At 44.3% G+C, this 17,079-nt stretch overlaps 1 protein-coding gene across 2 annotated transcripts in view; it reads left to right on the plus strand.

The window, feature by feature from the left end:
• ARHGEF9 (Cdc42 guanine nucleotide exchange factor 9) overlaps window positions 1-17,079 on the plus strand; it is a 157,476-nt gene that overhangs the window by 463 nt on the left and 139,934 nt on the right. For both annotated transcript variants that reach the window (XM_065729582.1, XM_065729581.1), the window contains exon 2: window positions 2,491-2,591. In XM_065729582.1, coding sequence (XP_065585654.1) covers window positions 2,491-2,591 — 101 coding nt within the window. The remainder of the gene's footprint in view (window positions 1-2,490; window positions 2,592-17,079) is intronic.

A 17,079-nucleotide genomic window follows, 5' to 3' on the forward strand; every position in this document is an offset into this window, starting at 1 on the left:
TGAGTGATGGATTCTGAGATCATAACTCAGCTCTACTGTTTGTTTGGAAAAGAGCAAGATGTGAGTTGTTTTTTCTGGATGCTTTTCCTGATCAGATAGAGAACCTTGTGTCAAAGACTGTGGTGAGCTGTCCTCTGCAGCACTTGATTAATGTAATTGTAATTTTTCCTGCTCAAAATGACACTGGAGAAAGCACGACAGAATGTGTTTGCTGGAAGGATCTTGTGTTGGCAGGTGAATAAGCAGATGCTTGAATGGACGACATGATTTTGTGAACCTCTAATTAAAAAGATTGATAATTACTGTAAGAAAATCATTTCTTGGAGAGGTACTACTAGCACTAAGAATGCCTTGATTTAGCAGTGGGCAAGTATGGGAGCACTGCCAGACCGCGCTGGCATTGCTTGGGAGCACATTGGGGATCTGAGCAGTTAATGGATGGTGGCAGCACGGTAGGATTAAGAAGAATCGGAAGGGAAAAGGCATATAGAGGCTGCCTCTTTAATTGATGGCTCTTCTGTAGGGGTGCACACGCTTTTAGCACAAGCATCTCTCAAAATGTGAGCATTACTGCGTTTGCACATTGCTCCTGAGTGCTACTATATTGGCACATTTCCTCTGGAGCCTGGTAGCAGCCTCTTGCTATAATTGGCACTTGCACTGCAGCTTGATTTTCTGTGAGTCTAGAAAGTGAAATGCGTGTTGCTAAAAATAACAGCAGGGTGCCTACGTCAGCAGCGCATTTAGGAAATGGGTCTCAATGCAGTCTCTCTCCCAGCAACCCGGGAAGAAAATCAAGATTGCTGCCCACCCAATGTTGCCAGGGCTGGGGTGGGGTCCCAGCTCTGCTTGCTCTGCGCTGCTGTCCTGGGCTGCAGGGAGTTCCCATCTATTTGATTTGGGAGCAGGGACCTTGCAGTAAGCAGACAGGGGTGTGTGTTTTGCCTATGTAAGTAAAGGTGACTGGAACACCAGGAGCACAGATCCTGGAGCGTGTGTCTGCTCTTCCAAAGCTTGAGACCTTTTATCCTTCGTTCTCTGGTTTTAAAGCCCCTGGGACTGACAGAGTCTGAAACCCAGATTGGGGTTAGAGGTGCATCAGGAAGAAGAAAATCAAGGTTGGTCTTTATAGTGGAAATGCTAAATCAGGGTTTGAAACAGTGATGGAGCACCTGGTGGGAAGGTAGGGCTGAGCCAGGGGAGCGCAGGTGCATCCAATGCACTTGAGTGACCAAGAGTGAAGCCAGGATCCATCCCTTCCCAGATCTCAGTTGGTAGTGGAGGCAAGGGTGTCTTGCTGGAGATCCATGCCTATCTGAGGCCTTCCAAGGGTAAGCAGTTCTTTTTTTCCTTTGTTTTTGTGTCTGTGACTGCTGCATTTGGGCTTATCCTTACTTGCTGCAGCCTAGGGCTTTGCTACCCTGCTATTATTGCTGTGCTTTCCTCTGTGTTACAGTACTGCAGCCTTCTTTAGGGCAAGAGTTTTGGAATGTGTTTGTTTTCTATAGATGCCATTCTCCATGAAAGGGGTGACAAATCTCCATGGACTGTAACTGCCCCTAGGTCTGTATACGCACACAGGCACAGACATTAGTTTCACGTGCTGCCTGGGCCACGTGTGACCTCTGAAAGGAGCCCAGGCTGGGGAGGGGGTTAACATTTAACTTTGCTAGACATCAGAGGGGAAAACCCACTCTTTGACAACTTTTCACCCTCCTAAAACAGAGGGGTAGTATATGGCACTTAATGTTTGGGATGATTAAGAAAGCAGGGGTTAATTTTGGAAGGTGAATTTCCAGCTCCTTCCCACCATGTGCCTTTTCTTTACAATCTTGTGCTTGGGTGTGTGTACAGTCTGTAAGGCCAAGCTGAGAGCTTGTGTGAATGGAATAACTTAAAGCCAGATCAGAATTGCACTGGCCTGAAATGCTTGGGATGAGTAATAGCCATTGCTTTGAAAAAACAGCTTTTGTGGGCTTTCCCATTGTTGTTTTCTGCATAAGTTTGAGAAGCTTTTTCTTTTTCAAGGTATTGCATCATATGAACTGCAACAGTTAGAAGGCTGGGATTTGTGCAGAGGTACTGTTAGCAGCTCTTGCACTTTTAGTATCAGTGCATGCAGATGAGGCACTTCTGCTGCCTGATGCTTCTGGGAGAGCACTCTGGCTTCATACACAACCTGTCTGACCCCACCTGCTCACACCACCTCTTAATTTGGCCCTCAGCTCCCATTCCATTTTGTGCCTGCCTTTTTGTAGTATCCAAGCTGCACTGTTTTACTTGCATCCCAAGAGCACCAAATAAAGCCCCTAAATAAACTCTCTGCTCCCTTTTCCTAAAGAAGGGGTTGAATGAGTCTCTTGCAAACAATTTTGTTTCTTTCATTTAGAAGAACAGCCTCCGCCCCCAGCCTGAGCTAAAGCACAGCATTTATCTTTTGTCATTGCTTTTTTTTTTCCTTTATTTCTCTGGTGGATTTTGAACTGGCAGCTGAGAACGAACTGGCTTCAAAGACACTGAAGGTGCGCAGGAACGGCAGACGTAGATGGAACCTCCTCAAGCCTGGAGCTGAGAAGCTGCAAATCAGTAGGGTAAGGCATTGTTTGAAATATGCCTCTGCCTGCTTCAGGGTTGTTATTTACCTACCACACTTTTAGCCTTGGAAGCTAACAACCTGCTTTACTAACGGCTTCCTGAACCTGCGGTTCCTTCAGCCACAGATGGGAATTATTCCTTTGCTATTAGAATTGTTTTATAGTGATAATAGGTGTGCTAACCTTTCGCACCGGATTAGTTTCCCTCAGATACATGGCGGAGGTTCATGGTCTAATGGAGACACTGGACCTCCCATTCCTTTGGCCGAGTGTTTCTTGCAAGTAGAGGATCTGTGATATTTCACATAGCTTATAGATTTGCTCAGTGGTTTTGATGATGCATTTTTCCCCCCATCTTTTTCTTTTTTACCATGTGTCCATTGTGTTTGTTAGTGCTACCAGCATCATCTCTGTTACAGATTCACATGACTGATTATTTCCAGAAGAGTCTCACAAATATAGACACAATCTTTATTTATTTATTGTGAATTTTGCTACTAGCTGGGGAAGGAAAAGCTGTTGTGGGCCTAGGGATTTCCCTGTCTTTCTCTGTAAGTCGAAAAAAAAAATTCAGAAATGATAGCAAATAGTTGTTACATCTGTCTGATGTGCTTCCTTGTTTCTGTGTGGGATCTCTGCCATGCTGTGCGTTTGAAGTCTGGAGACCTTGGCTGTTCTGTGATCTTGTTTGGAATTTGTATCGTTTGTGAGTCTGGCTTCACTGCTACCTGACATATACAACAGAATGGTACAAAACACAATAGATTTTCTAGCTGGCGTCTACCATGTTGCACGGAAAGTTTTCTAGTGAGAGGGCCAGAGGAGGTTTAGCCTTTGTTGTTCCTCTAGGGCAAACAAACAAAGGATGATCTGGGAGCCAGGAATTTCCCTGCTGGAATTGCAAGGAGGAAACTGACCTCCTGTGGTTGTGTCTGTGCAGCTCTTCTCCTCTCCATTACTGTCTCCCCTTGCCAGCCCTTTATTGTATATCTTTTCCCTTTGATACGTGATGAGCTGTCTTCCCAAAATGTGATTTCCAAGGAGGATCTAGCCTTTGTGCATGTTTTTTCCATTGCAGAAGCAGTAAGTAGGTGGTGAGGCAGTCCTCTCTGGCCTGCTTGTGTTCAGTGCTCTTTGGCTTCCAAGGGACTCATGTGGGGATGGACCTCTCCTATCTCAGTCATTTGTGGCTTTGTGGAATGTTCCAGTGTTCTCTCCTAATTATAGTGGACTGAGATTTAAGCTAGAGGGCAGTGAATAAGGAGTTCAGCCTTTCCTTTTCTCTTTCCTCTATTTGGGTCCTACCCTGTTTCTCAAAAAAAAAAAAACTCTTTCACCTTGAAACAGCTGTTCTAGTTACAGGGATGCTTAACGTGTAAGCTCCTGGAAGATAAAATGATCAAAATTCTGTACAGCTGTTTGCTTTCTGGGACAGAATAAAGAAATGCAATAATAATATCTCTATGGAGGATTCAGCAAGGGTTGTTACAGCAATGAGGCACCCTGCATGCCCTATCTTTGAATCTCATCAGGTGTGTTACAAACATTTCTGTGTTTGGAATCCAGTGCTAACCACTGCATAGCTATGTTTGATCTACTTAACAGATTAAGAAAGTGTTAGATTTCCTAATGGGGGATGTATGTTTTGCAGCTTTTCTAGCAATCCTTCCAGCTTTGCTCAGAAACCCATATGCTGTTCTGTTCTGGCATAATATTGCTAGCAAATACATGAAAAACAGGATGGTCTGTGTCTTCCTGAGTCATCTCAAAAAAACAAAAAACAGAATTATTTCTGATTGAGGGTAGAGCCTGACATGAGAGCACCCTTACAAAGGCAGCTGAGAATTAAAACTCCAGCAAACCACAAATACTGCTGAAGCTTGGGGAAAGCTAGCTAGGAACCTTTCTTTCTCTGGTGGAGAAATCTAGGGAGGATGTGGAACTGAAAACAGAAACGAGCTCCTTGTGGGCACAGAGACCTGTGTGTGATGCTTGGCTCAGGCTCAGATGTGCCAAAGACCCATGTGTCACTGGAGTGCAGGATTAGTTTGGGGTACTGAACAAACTGATCTTGGAGACTTGTTTGGCACTGCCAATTAAGCAGCTTGTTGGTCAGCCTGAATTACAGTAAATGAGCAGGTGTGAAAACTGCTGGAGTCTATAAATCAGAAGTACTGTGTTGAGCACCAGCAGGGCAGGTATATAAATGTGGCTCACAATAGCAGTGCTAGAAAATTCATCTACTGCCTCTTCCCCAAGTTGAGTGAAGATGTATGGATCTGTAAATCATCTCTTTGCCAAAAAGAAATTTCTTCTTTGGCAGGATTTATAAATTTAAGATTTGTGAGCTTGGGTATCTCTTGTCAGGTGTGTTCAATGACAGGTGCAGAGCTAGCACAGAAAGGAGTGATTTATACTTCCAAACTAGAGGCCAGGCTTCTGGAGAAACTGCATTATTTCCATCTTGAATGGAAATGCCTGAGGTGGAGAGAAAGCAAAGGGAGACTGACAAACGTTAGGTTTGTCTTGGAGGCATCAGTGCCATCTTGGTCCTTAGAGACATGTGGGTTGTTGTGCAAAAAGAGCACCAGAATTGCTACGTGTCATGCAAAAAATGTAGAGTTGTTGATGATCTTATGAAGGAATTTCTTTGCATCAAGACCATTGTTTGTCACATCTGGTTACTGTGTCCATCACTTGAAGTGGGATGAATCTTAGTGCTTCTGTCTGGACACTGGGGACAGCAACTTGTAGCAGCTATGCCATCTTCCTGCTCAGTGGTTCACTGTTACACCTGAGATCTGGAAAGAGAAGCAAAATGCAGTTGGGAAAGTGGTAGCAACAGGACAGGAGAGAAAGATGCGTGTGTTATCCTGTGCTCCATCTCACCTTCATGCTCAGCGTGCTCACACTCCTGTGTTTTTTTTCTTATTCCTCATGACTTTCTTCTATCAGTCATACCCAAGCTGTCTTAATGGATTAATACCAACAAGTCTGGACACCAGCCTTAGAAATTTTCAGTGGGATAGATAAGGTTTATTATCCACGCTTGGTGGGTGGGAATGAGGAAGTAGAAGCACCACAGGGTGGTATGTGGAGAGCCATGCAATAATTTCATTTCTCTCTTAATTTCATAAAGAAGGAAGAAAGGAAATGGGATCAAACTGAGTTGTCCTGTAAAAGTTTTCAGTGTTTTAAGTGCACATCTCAACCTGGAGATAACTCTAATACTGAAACACTACATATGCAAAATATCTTATTTTGGCACTGTAGTTGCTTGGAGCCTTTACTTTGATGGGAGCAATTTGGTGTAATTAAGACAAACTTGCATGGGACCTTCAGGTGCCCAAATCTGCAGGCTGTGCTGCAGCAAGAAACTGAAATTCCAAAAGGAATTTCCAGAAGATTGCACTAGTTCTGACAGGGCCCATGGCGTCCATCTCACCGCTGTGATTTACCCTCAGGTAGGCCCTGCCAGCTGGTATGTGGCTGAGCCCTTTGGACAATGGACGAAGGAAGAAATGAGTTAATTTCTCCAACCCCAGAACCATTCTGGGTGATGCTTAATGGGTCAGAATCGCTGATGGGAAGTACTCCAGAAGGAGATTCAACCCATCCTGGAATCAAAACCATCCACTTAATGAGTGTAGGCCAACTTTAATTTTTAGTCTTTATCTTAGCAACAATGATGGCAAACATTCACATTCTCTGCTACTTTCCCCCTTTGTGTTGCCTGCTCTTGTACAAAGGACAATAACCTCACTTTGTGCTGGATGAAGGCCACAGCTGAATTACTTAGAATGAAGACTTTGCATTAATGCTAGCATCTTCAACATACCCTATACTATTAATCAGTAGGCCTGCTGTGCTGAGGTATTGAGTGTTTGCAAAGCCCCACCAACCCAGAGTGTCCTTGCTCTTCTTCTCCAATCATGCACTATGTTCAGAAGCTGCTTTGAGCTGACTTTGCTACCCAAAGCTGATTTCCCACTGGCATGTTTGTAAGGAATAGAAAGTTCAAGCAAAGTGCAGCCTGCAAGAATGAGGAGTGAAGGGAAAGTTGATTTGGGTTCCCTTGCTCACACCATGCTGCAATGAATCTGGAGTGCTGCTTGGTATTCTGTACCAGCCCTTCTGCTTGCTATTTTTATCACCTAGCATAATACTGAGTTTGCATTTTGCTTAGTGGGGTTATTTTTTTTTTCCCTCTTTGAAATGTGTCCTGCACTGTGTTTCTCTTGGCTTGCTACTTTGGGGAGGAAGGGGATGTGGAAGGGATTGTAGACTGCTGCATTTTGATATGTGAGCTGTATGTAATCATAGTCATTTTTTATCTCTTCTATCCACATGAATAGGCTGATAGAAGAGCATAGTCCTGTGGCTTTCCGGGTGCTAATTAATTTAAATATTGGTGATGAGAGTGTTATATGCATATAAGGTGGGCTGCCAGAAAAATATGCTGTCTTTTAATTCCTTCATTTTAGACATTTAGCACTTCTGCTCCCTGGGTGCATCTGATCTGTGTGTTTTCTGGGGTTTATTTTATATCTTGGTAAACTTATTATACCACTATTCTTACCAGTGCTCTGAGATCTTTGTATAGTTTTTTCTGTTGCTTTCCTCCTCCAAGTCCCTCTTAGACATTTGTAAATGTTTGTGTGTCACGTTGTTTAAAAAAGAAAGAAAACAGAAAAGGGGAAAAAAAGACCTCATTCATTGTGGAAACAGCAGTTCAGTCCAAGCTGACCAATCCCAATGACCCTGTTGTGGGGCCGTGTGGGTTCAGTGCTTGCTGTACGCCTGTGTGAAGAGTGTTCAGTGAGGATCTCTGGGTGAGTGGGATTTGCAGCAGCAGGAGCCTTCTAAGCACCTGAGGATTCATGTGTCTAATCTGATTTTATTTATGAACCAGAGCACAGAGACCACTGAATGAATGTGTACAGTCTCCAGCGAACTCCAGGTCATTCCTAAACACATCTGCGTCCATTTCGCATGGATGGTCCATGCTTTGAACTTGCTCCCTGGTGACTGTGATGGAACAGTAGTGCAAAACACAAATCGGGATTCCTAATACCAGAAGTGAACAGAGCTTTGGTTATTTTGTCATGCTTTAGAAATAGCATTTAATGGTACTGTGTTCTGTACAGAGCAGTGGTGGGGGAACATAAGCCTTGGTTAGTTGGGTCGTACTCAAGTGGTTTCTCCACCACACCTGGAGATAAACAAGTTTTTAATGAGCGTGCATCCTTAGTGGATTGAGAATCTTGACATGAAGAAACATTGAGTGGTGAGATTCTCTTCTAGAAAGCACAAGAGAGATTTGAAGTTCCAGACTTAGAAGTTCTCATCTGTTTAGATGTTAATGTAAGTCTACATTAAGAAGAATCTTCCAGTTCAAGATGGTCTTTATAGTGCAGTTAAACCTTGGGGAGTTTTCAGAGCAGTTGCAGATGGTAGGTGCTGCATCCCACATGGTGGATGCCAGTGGAACGGTGCCTGTACATAATCACCTCTTCTATAGTGCAGGTTAAGCTCTCCTCTTAAATACCAGCTTGGAATGGATTCTTTTCCCTATTGCTTGGTACTTCTACCTTGATTTCTCTGCTTCAACTCATTACTCAGCTCTGTCACTGTGTTTCACTTCAGGATATGGTTTATACAAAAGAGGCTTTAATATAAACTCAATTTGTGTTGCATTGCTAAAACCTTAATAACGTTTTGCTTGGCAGCTCTGTGTGGTTTGCCCTTCCCCAGTGCACTATGTTCTTAATAAACCAAAGTCCGTGGTAGGTGTAGCATGAAAAATCTCTGAGTAAATATTGGAATAAGTGCTTCTGTAGTGTTCCTAAGCTCTGGCTGCATTTGTGATTCAAGGCCACTGCAGTGTTGCCAGTATGGAGCTGGAAAGGGGCTAAATTTGGGAGAGAGGCGAAAGCACAGTTATAGCTTCAAAACCTCTTCTGAGACATGATTCTGCGGTGCATTATCCGCACAAAAGTGCATACTGGGTAGGGGAACACATCCAGAAACTCACTGAAAGTTGAAGGGGAAATGGTTATGGTGCATAATCATTATGGTTACAGACCTCCTGACTTACGGTCCTGTAAGACATGAGGTCTGAAGTGCTTCATTGCATCACTGACCCAGCCAAGGGCTGTTACTCTTCAGCTCCTGTGCTGAAGATTTACACTGTGGAGGTGCCAGGGCTATCCTGATCCTGTGTTGTTGTGAGCTGCTGTGTGCAGCATTGCACTGTGTCTTCAACTGTTGATTTGCTTCTGACCCTTTAGGAAGGGTGATCTGGGGCTATCCCCTCAGCTCATTTTCCCAGTCTTTTCCAATCAGATGATAATTGTGTATTTTGGTGGAGATGCATCAGTGCTCTACTAGTACTTGGGTAATGAGGAGCATAACATTCATGGGTGAGAATCTGCATAGGAACATGGGTGTTATCCCAGTGAAATCACGTGGCCTGCAATGAGCTCCTTGATGAATCGATTGTCTCAAAACGTTGAGAGATCAGTCTTTTCTGAACAAGAGTTTAATGTTAGCTCCATCTGGGGTGATGGGCTCAGTGGTTGCACTCCTATGCAACTGGAGTAATAGATGGAATCATAGCTGGTTGCGCTGTGGATCTTGTCAGTATTAAACACTGTTTGCAGTCACAAAACCAAGACACCCACAGCAGCAGAATGCATTGCAGCATCCTTTGAAGGGCATGGAAGGCTGCAGAGACAGCATGAAGGGAAGAACTGCCTTAACAGGGAAATATTCCATGACCTGTGGTTCTTGGGGACTGCCTTTGGAGGAGTCTTTTGGCATGGCCTTGGACAACACTAGCCCTCAGCGGGGAATGTAACTGGTGCTGAATGTGGAGAGTGGCTGCAGCCCCGATTGCTTGCTGGATCAGGACTTCTGCTGTGTAAATCTACATTCTTATGAAGCATGGTCTTTTGCCATTCTGTTTGTCTGCTATTGCTTTGTGTGGTGGTGTCAAATTTAGGGTGTCTTCTCAGTCATGTTACGTATGATTTGTAAATGAAAGTAAGGAAAACAAAAATAATTGCTGCAAGCCAGAAAAGACCTGATGTCAAGCACAGCTGGAGTGGGATGCCTGAGAAGCAGATTGCTCCAGGAGAGATGAGTCAGTACTGCATGATTCCCCTTTGCACTCCTCCTCACGCAAGGACTTAACATACCTAAAAGCAGAAGTGCCTTCACCACTGTTCTTTGTATGATGGGTGCTCCTCAGTTCTCTCTTGTAATGCTTCCAAATTTTTAGGCGAGTTCAACCTTGCCTGAAGAAAGAAGTAAGTCTCCCTGAAGACAGGCAGAATCTGTTAACTGTCTTTTAGAGGAGGTTTGCTATGCTGTAGGGTTCTCAGTGTTGCTCTGATGTCTAGATGTGGGAGATTTTGACCTATCATCCAATCAGTGTCAGCCCAATTCTAGCAAAGGGACTGAGCTGAGCTGCGAGCAGCATGTTGCCAGGCAGTGACAGTGCTGCCTTGCTGCACTTGTCCTTTGGGTGGCCTGCAGTTAAGTGATAGTCTCTACTGGCCCTTGAAAATGGGAAAGCAAGGAGGAAAATGAAAGCTTTTACAAGGCTTTGCTGTAGCAGTGACGCACTCAGGACTCTTGGCGAAGCTGTCTGTGTTTTTAGAATTGCACAGGGTGATTCTGAAAGAAGCTGCTCTGTGGGATTGCTTTTGTCTTGTTGGTGATGCCTCCCAGCTGTTCAGATGTGGACCACTGCTTGCTGCAGCAGTTTTGGTGGGTAAGGCTGAGCTTGGCACAGTGGAGCTTCCAGCTTCATGGTAACTCCATGGAACTGTGAAGAAGCTCATGCAGTCTTTAGCAAATGCATGTGTTTTTTTTGGCCTGTCAAGCCTACTGAACAGTATACTTTCAGGTGTTTTCAGCTGTGTGGTGCTTGCTGTGTAATCCTCAGCTGAAATTTAGCCCAGCACAATTGGGCAGCCACCATCAAGAGCAAAGCTGCTCGGATGCAGTGTTTTGCGGCAGTGAGGGCGATGTTTCCTGGTTCTTCTCTCACCTCTTGCTCAGTGATTTGTGGTGACGAACTCCTTCCTGGAGATGGAGAGGGAGAGCCACCCCTCACTTTGTCTCTTTACTGCAGTGGGGCTTTGTCAGGGATCGGGCTGTCTGTGTTCTTGTGCTATGGGTTTATCCATGTGACTCCACTAGAGCTAATGGATGTGTAAAGAGACATGCCTCAAACCCTCTTAGCGTTGGGCACAGACGGAGGAGGGAGAACAAGTGAAGTGTCTGAACACCAAAGGGAGCAGTGATCCTGCCCAAACGTGAAGCTCACACTCTTTTGCAGAGACAGAGTTGTTCCAGGAATGCACTGAAGTGCCTTCCCTGCTAGTTGCAGAATGGGTATAAGAACCACCAATGATTAGATCAGTTTGTACACACACTTTAGTTCCTTATGTTCTTTATTAGCACAGTCATCTTCTCTTCTAAGGTACCTTACTTTGATTTCTAACACTTGACAAATACCAGATATTCCTCCAGAGAGATCTGTGATTACGGCTCAGTTCTGACAGCTGAGAACTGTCCGACTGACAATCTGAAATGCAGCTATTTTGAGCTCTGCTGTTGTTCTCAGCCACCAGTGATAAGTTTGCATTTCCTATGGACGAGATTTAGGATTGATGTGGGTTGTTACAAGTCAGGTTCACAGTAGATCATGTGGTGTCGAGGACTCCATTATGTAAAATGGTTATCTGCCTTTATAATTTTTTTTTGTTTTGTTTTGATACTCATTCAGATAAAACAGAGCAGAATTAAACACCCACATCCCACACAGTCATCACTAAAGACTTTGGTTTGTTTTATTGAAGCATTTTACAAACCTTCTGCAAAAAATATATTTTTCCTACCAGTTTCTTTTTGGCTTCAGAATAAAGGCAAACTGAACTTAACAAGCATTTCTTGGGAGTCAGACATTTCCCAGCTATTATTTTGCAAGCTATTAGAGCGGCAGATCATGAGGTGGGAACCTAGTTATGCAAACAAAGTGGCCACGTCACTCTTGGCCAAAAATAGCTTCAGTACATGTGCAGTAAGGTGGAAACAGAGGCCTTTGGTGTACATAGAGCAAACAGTGATGGGAGGGAGGCAAGAGGGAAAGCTGCAGCTTTTTGTTTAGAGCCTCTCAGGAGATGTGTAGAGAAAGTGTGTTTTCCAGAGAGGACAAGGAGAGTATTGCTGCTCACAGTTTCAGTGGGATAGGACTTAGTGCCTTTCTTGCACAGAAAGAGAGCTCGGGTTTTGAGAGATGGCACTTTGTTCCCAGAGGTGTTAATCATTTTTAATATCCACTTAGAGCACGTAGAAATACTGGAGAATAGTTGAAAATTGTGCCCGTCTGCTCCTTGCTGTTGGAAGCATTCCGCACATCTCTTGGTGGACTGCTTAAGTCTTTATGTTTCCATTTCAACCTCATCAGTGCAGTGCCCCAAGCAATTTTGAGACCACCCTATAAGCTGTTAGCTGTGTGAACTTGCTGTCTTTTAATTTAACTGAGCGTTTGCAGCAGGGATATGGCATCCTTTTATATGCTGCATGGTACCTTTCACCAGGCTCAAAATTAACCTTTTTTTCCTTCTCCTCTAGTATTGCTAAGTTCTTCTCCCTTTGCAGTGATGTGTTTTATTGCTGTATTTGGCTGTTAGGAAATCACATAGCATTTCTGGTCAAATAAAGATGGAGTTTTGAGTAAATAAAGGAGATAAAATAGTAATTCCAGTATGGAAAAACCTCCTGCTTCTCTGTGTGTAGATATAGCTTCCTTTGGGTTAAAGCCTTTTTTTTTATATTTTTATTTTTTTAATGAAGACTTGCAATTTCTTATCTTGCAGTACTTCTCTGAATGAGTGGAAAGTGGCCCATAAATTTGAGCAAATGCTTGCTAGCTCCTGTAATGGGCAAGGCAACTCCCCAGCACTGTTTACTACCTATTCCTCACAGACTTGTTTTTTGGTCTCAGATGGAAGTTATTTCTGTAGTCATCCAGAATTGAGAGTGCTTATCAGAAAGTCTTGTTTAAAATGTGATCAAATAGGAGTTCTGTATTTCTGCTCCAGTTCTTTCCAAAGCTATGTATAAATGTTTTTTCCTGCAGACACTCCCCAATGAAGATTTTTATTGTTTGGGCTCCCCTACCTCCAATTTTGTCGCTTTTTGTGCATGTATCTAAGAAATGAAGGCTTTGGTAACAAAATGAATCAAGCATTAAGTTAATTTACCTCATCCAGACCTGGCTATTCCTCACTCAGGATGCCAGTGCATGTTGTTGTTCAGGCTGTGCTGGGTGAACGTTGTGGTGTTCCAAAGTAGCAGATCCCAGGTGAAAACTGGCACAAATACACAGAAAGGGGAGGCTAGCACTGATTTACTGGCTTCTCAATTAAATGAGAGCGCTAGGATTCTCAGTGCACGTCTGAGAGGTTAAGTATTGTGGTGACAGCAAAATATCAGCTTCTTGAATGCAACCGCTCTTTCCTATACATTTGTTTAATTAAAATATTCATACATCCTGCACTCTTCAACATTAATTCATGGATTTATTTTGAACCATTGCCAGGGGAATACATTGTTATGGCATCCTCTTTCCACGTCTATTAGCAGGAAGAGGATAATTGAGGAAATCTCACACAGATTTAATTGGGGACTGAGGGCAGGAGCGGGGAGGGGGGAGAAACACAACACAGAAGTAGGTCAGAAGTTTGGCAGTGGATAACTCTTGCTTGACACTGAGCGGTTGAGCCGAGTGGTGCTGTTGTAGGCGGCCACAGTCCTGCTGCAGATTTGGGGTTAACTGAGTCGTGGTGCGAGAGGAGCTGCCTGCTGTGTAGCTTATATAACATGCTGCATGTAGGCTGGTGCGGCTCTGGGCCGCTTCTGTGTCTTGGAGCGTGGTTCAGCTGCTCTGCAGGAGTTGCAAGGGCAGGCAGCGATCCCCTGCAGCTTCGCACAAAATGGGTAAGGAAATGGAGGTGGCTGTGAACAGCTCAGCCTGAAATTGAGGCAGGATGTATGTGATTTTTAGAGTCTGGTCAGTAAAGCAGGCATCAGGCTCCATTTTGCAGCTGCCTGTGGTATGTTGGGCACAGCATCCTGGTACATCCCCAGGCTGCATGGGGGACGCGTGCTCCCTTCACACACTGTCAGCCCCTTCACTTGTGCTATGAAGGTACAGCTCTTGTGAGGCAGCAACATCTCTGCAGCCTCTGAGGCGCATTAAGGGTCTTCCAATTATTTCATTATTTGCTTTTTACCTGATGTGGCTGCAACATGTGGCACTGTTCTGCACACCTGTGTTAGGAGCTCCTTTTGCTGATGTTTTTGCTGTGTGGTTAGATCTGCATGCCTTCTGTGCTGAACTCTGGAGGTACAATGCAGATGCATAAGCAGGCCGCATTCAAAAACCTCATCGAGCTGCAGTCTTTTTGTCAGGGCTCTAAAAATGTGGAGAGTTTCCTTGGGTCGCTGCCCTGTCTCCTGGACCATTATCTGGTGGCTCTTCTGTCCAGTTTTTAGACTCATAGATTGCACTTGCAGTGTAAACTTTGGGTCTACACAATGGACTTTCTGTACTGTGTCTGGAGAGTCCCCAGAGCGAACGATATAGCCATGAGATAATTAGCACAGTTGACCATGATTATCTGCTATTTTTGCATACCATCTTTCTCAGTGTGATGCTGGAAGACTCCTAGGCTTATTGTCCTCCAGTGTTCCCTCCCTCCAAGGGGCAGCATCCATGCAGCAGTGGGGGACTGTGTTGGTTCTTTGGGTGTAAGGTGCTGTGGGTATCAAATGTTGAATTTGTTTTTGTACTGCTGCAATTGCGGTCCGTGGTGTGGCTTTTTCCCTTCTTGGGAATTTTTGTGATTGATGAGTAGTGTGGCACTGTGGCCCTGGGAGGATGGATGCAGTGTGAACTCTGGATGTGTGGGCTGGGATTGCTGTGCTCAGAGATGAGCAGGAAGAAGCAGCCACAGGATGGGCTGCCTGGGAGGGGTTTGTGCCCCATGCCAGTACAGAACCAGGTGTGCTTCCCTCATGGTCTCCCAAAACCTGAGCTGGGCGAAGCCTGTGGCTAATACCATTTGCAGCCCTAGCTCACAGGTGAAAGCCTGATGGATCAGCTCCACGCTGGGAGCACAGTAAAGCAGCTGAAGTGAGAGATGCCCGTGCTGTTTGTTGCTGAATATACCTCGTGGCCCTTGGTTGGGACCAAGCCTGTTCTGAGCTTGTGCAAACAGCAAGAAGCAGTGTTTGCCCTAAAGAGCTCCCAATGCAAACACAGGCAGATGCTTTTGAATAGACAAAGTGGGAGCAGAGAAGGGCTTTAATTACAGATTTTGCTGTTGAATATTTTTACCAGGCTTCCCGAATGTCTCTACCACCAGCATTGCCAACCCGAAGCATCAACAAACATGATTCTGATTTAGAAACAAATGTAATTAAGAAATGTAAACACATAGAAAAGGGTGGAGGCTATTTGCCTCTATTTTTTAAACCTTGAGGGAGCCTCTTCTTGAGCTTTTTCATCTAGTTACCCAATGCAGAAGCTTGTATTGGGGAGGGGAAAAAAAAAAAAGGGAAATGAATTCTCATGACAGCAGCAGGTTATGCACTGTTTCTCAGGCCGTAATACAGAGCAAACCCTTGCCTTGCCCCTCTGGGGCTTTTGCTGCTGTACCTTATTGCCAAGGTGTTTGGGTTTCTTTCGTTGTCAATGCCCTCTGTGGAAGGGTTGCCCTGTGGGTGCTGTTGCTGCGGTTAACTTGTGTATTTTCTCTGGGATGAATCTTTCTTCCCAGCTACCAGTTGCAAAGCCCACGGGGGTTGCAGATGCATCGGCTTCTGCTGGAACAGAATGTACAAAAAATAGAGTCCTCAAGGACGTGACTTTGTGTACTACAGTGGCTGATGTCAGAGGATGGAAAAGGTCTTGTTTTCTCCGGAAATCTTTATTCTTAATGTGCATTCGAGAAAGAAAAGCAAAAAAGTGTGTTCTGCTAAACCTAAGTTAAGAAGCCTGTTCAATTTTTAAACGGTTACATAAAACCATCAAAGTCTGACAGCAGAGAGATGCAAGTTTGTGCAAAAGAGAAAAGAGGGGAAAAAAAGAAAGCTGAAATGGAGTGTTAAAGTTAATTCCCTCAGGCTTACACCTAAAAGAGCCTTAACTCATAGATGAACCCACTCCTGCTCTTCTACGTTCTTGTTTTTTTCCTCCTCTTTTCTTGACAAAGGTCTTGGTGCTGATGAACTCTTGGCTGAGTGTGGGTCATCTTATGCCAACACGTCACTGCTTTTGCTCAATCAGCTGTGGGTCCGAGGGAGCACTTCTGTGCTGCCCTTGGGGAGACAAATTTGTGGACACAATGGGAATAGGGCTCAAATGAAATACAGACAAGTGTGCTTCTGCTCCTCCACAAGCAGCTTTGTGTGAGGATCCCTGTTAGCTACCACAAACGTTAACTGGCAATTCCTCAGCACCCCCTGACCATTTTTTTCCAGATGCTTTGCTGGTAGCAAGTCAGGAGCTGAGCAGCACATCTCTGTTAGACAGCAGATCTCATAGAAGGGCTTGTGCTGCACGATCGCTCCTGTGGGTAATGCATACAGAAAGGTGTTCCAGGTCTCTATGAGTAATGTTCATCTATTTATATCTATTACCTAGATACTGGAAATCCATTATATCTGGTTCTGTCTAGACATGATCAAGGATATACTCCCATTATTTTTTGATAGTGTTCATATTCAATCAAGCCTTTGTCTTAAAATGTATTCTGAAAGCTGTAGTTATTGGGGAAATGTGTGAGGAATAAGAAGTTCTCTGATAAAAAGAATGTCACATCCCAGAAGTACACGTGGAAGGTAGCAGGCACATCTGCTGTCCTAGTGTTTTCCACCCAGCACCGCAGCAGCTCTGAGCTCTCATTCCTGTGTGGCTGAATAGGCAAATGAAACTGAGGAAGGCTGCATGGATTTCCTATGGGTGCTGGAGGACAGCTGTGGTGAAAGTGGACTAACTGCTCTTGGCTTCCTGGCCTCTGCCTGTGTTACAGTCCTTTTTCTTCACTTGTCGTATTCAATACCAAGAACCTAGCTTTGGTTAATCATAGCTACTTGCTTTTATCACATCAACTGCAAAGATGTTTAAAACTAAATTGCTACCACATCTGTCATGAACGCAGTAATTACTCCAAATAAGACTTCACGAAGTCCTAGTTTAAGGGTGCTTGATTGGTAGCTGGGAGCCCTGGTTTCTGCTCTTGGGAGTGTGCAGTGAAAGTGGGAGTTGGAATGTTTTTTTGTTTTATTCAGGAATGGATGCGTTTTTTTTTCCACACACAGCAAGGCTTTGTTCTGTGAAAGGGATTCCTAAAGAAAATATTAGGAGGGGAAAAAAGTGAGGAAAATTCTGGTTTACGTAAGTCTG

This window comes from Cyrtonyx montezumae, unplaced genomic scaffold (genome assembly GCF_038088225.1).
Source record: "Cyrtonyx montezumae isolate F1298 unplaced genomic scaffold, pur_monq_1.0 scaffold_11, whole genome shotgun sequence".
Lineage (NCBI taxonomy): Eukaryota > Metazoa > Chordata > Aves > Galliformes > Odontophoridae > Cyrtonyx > Cyrtonyx montezumae.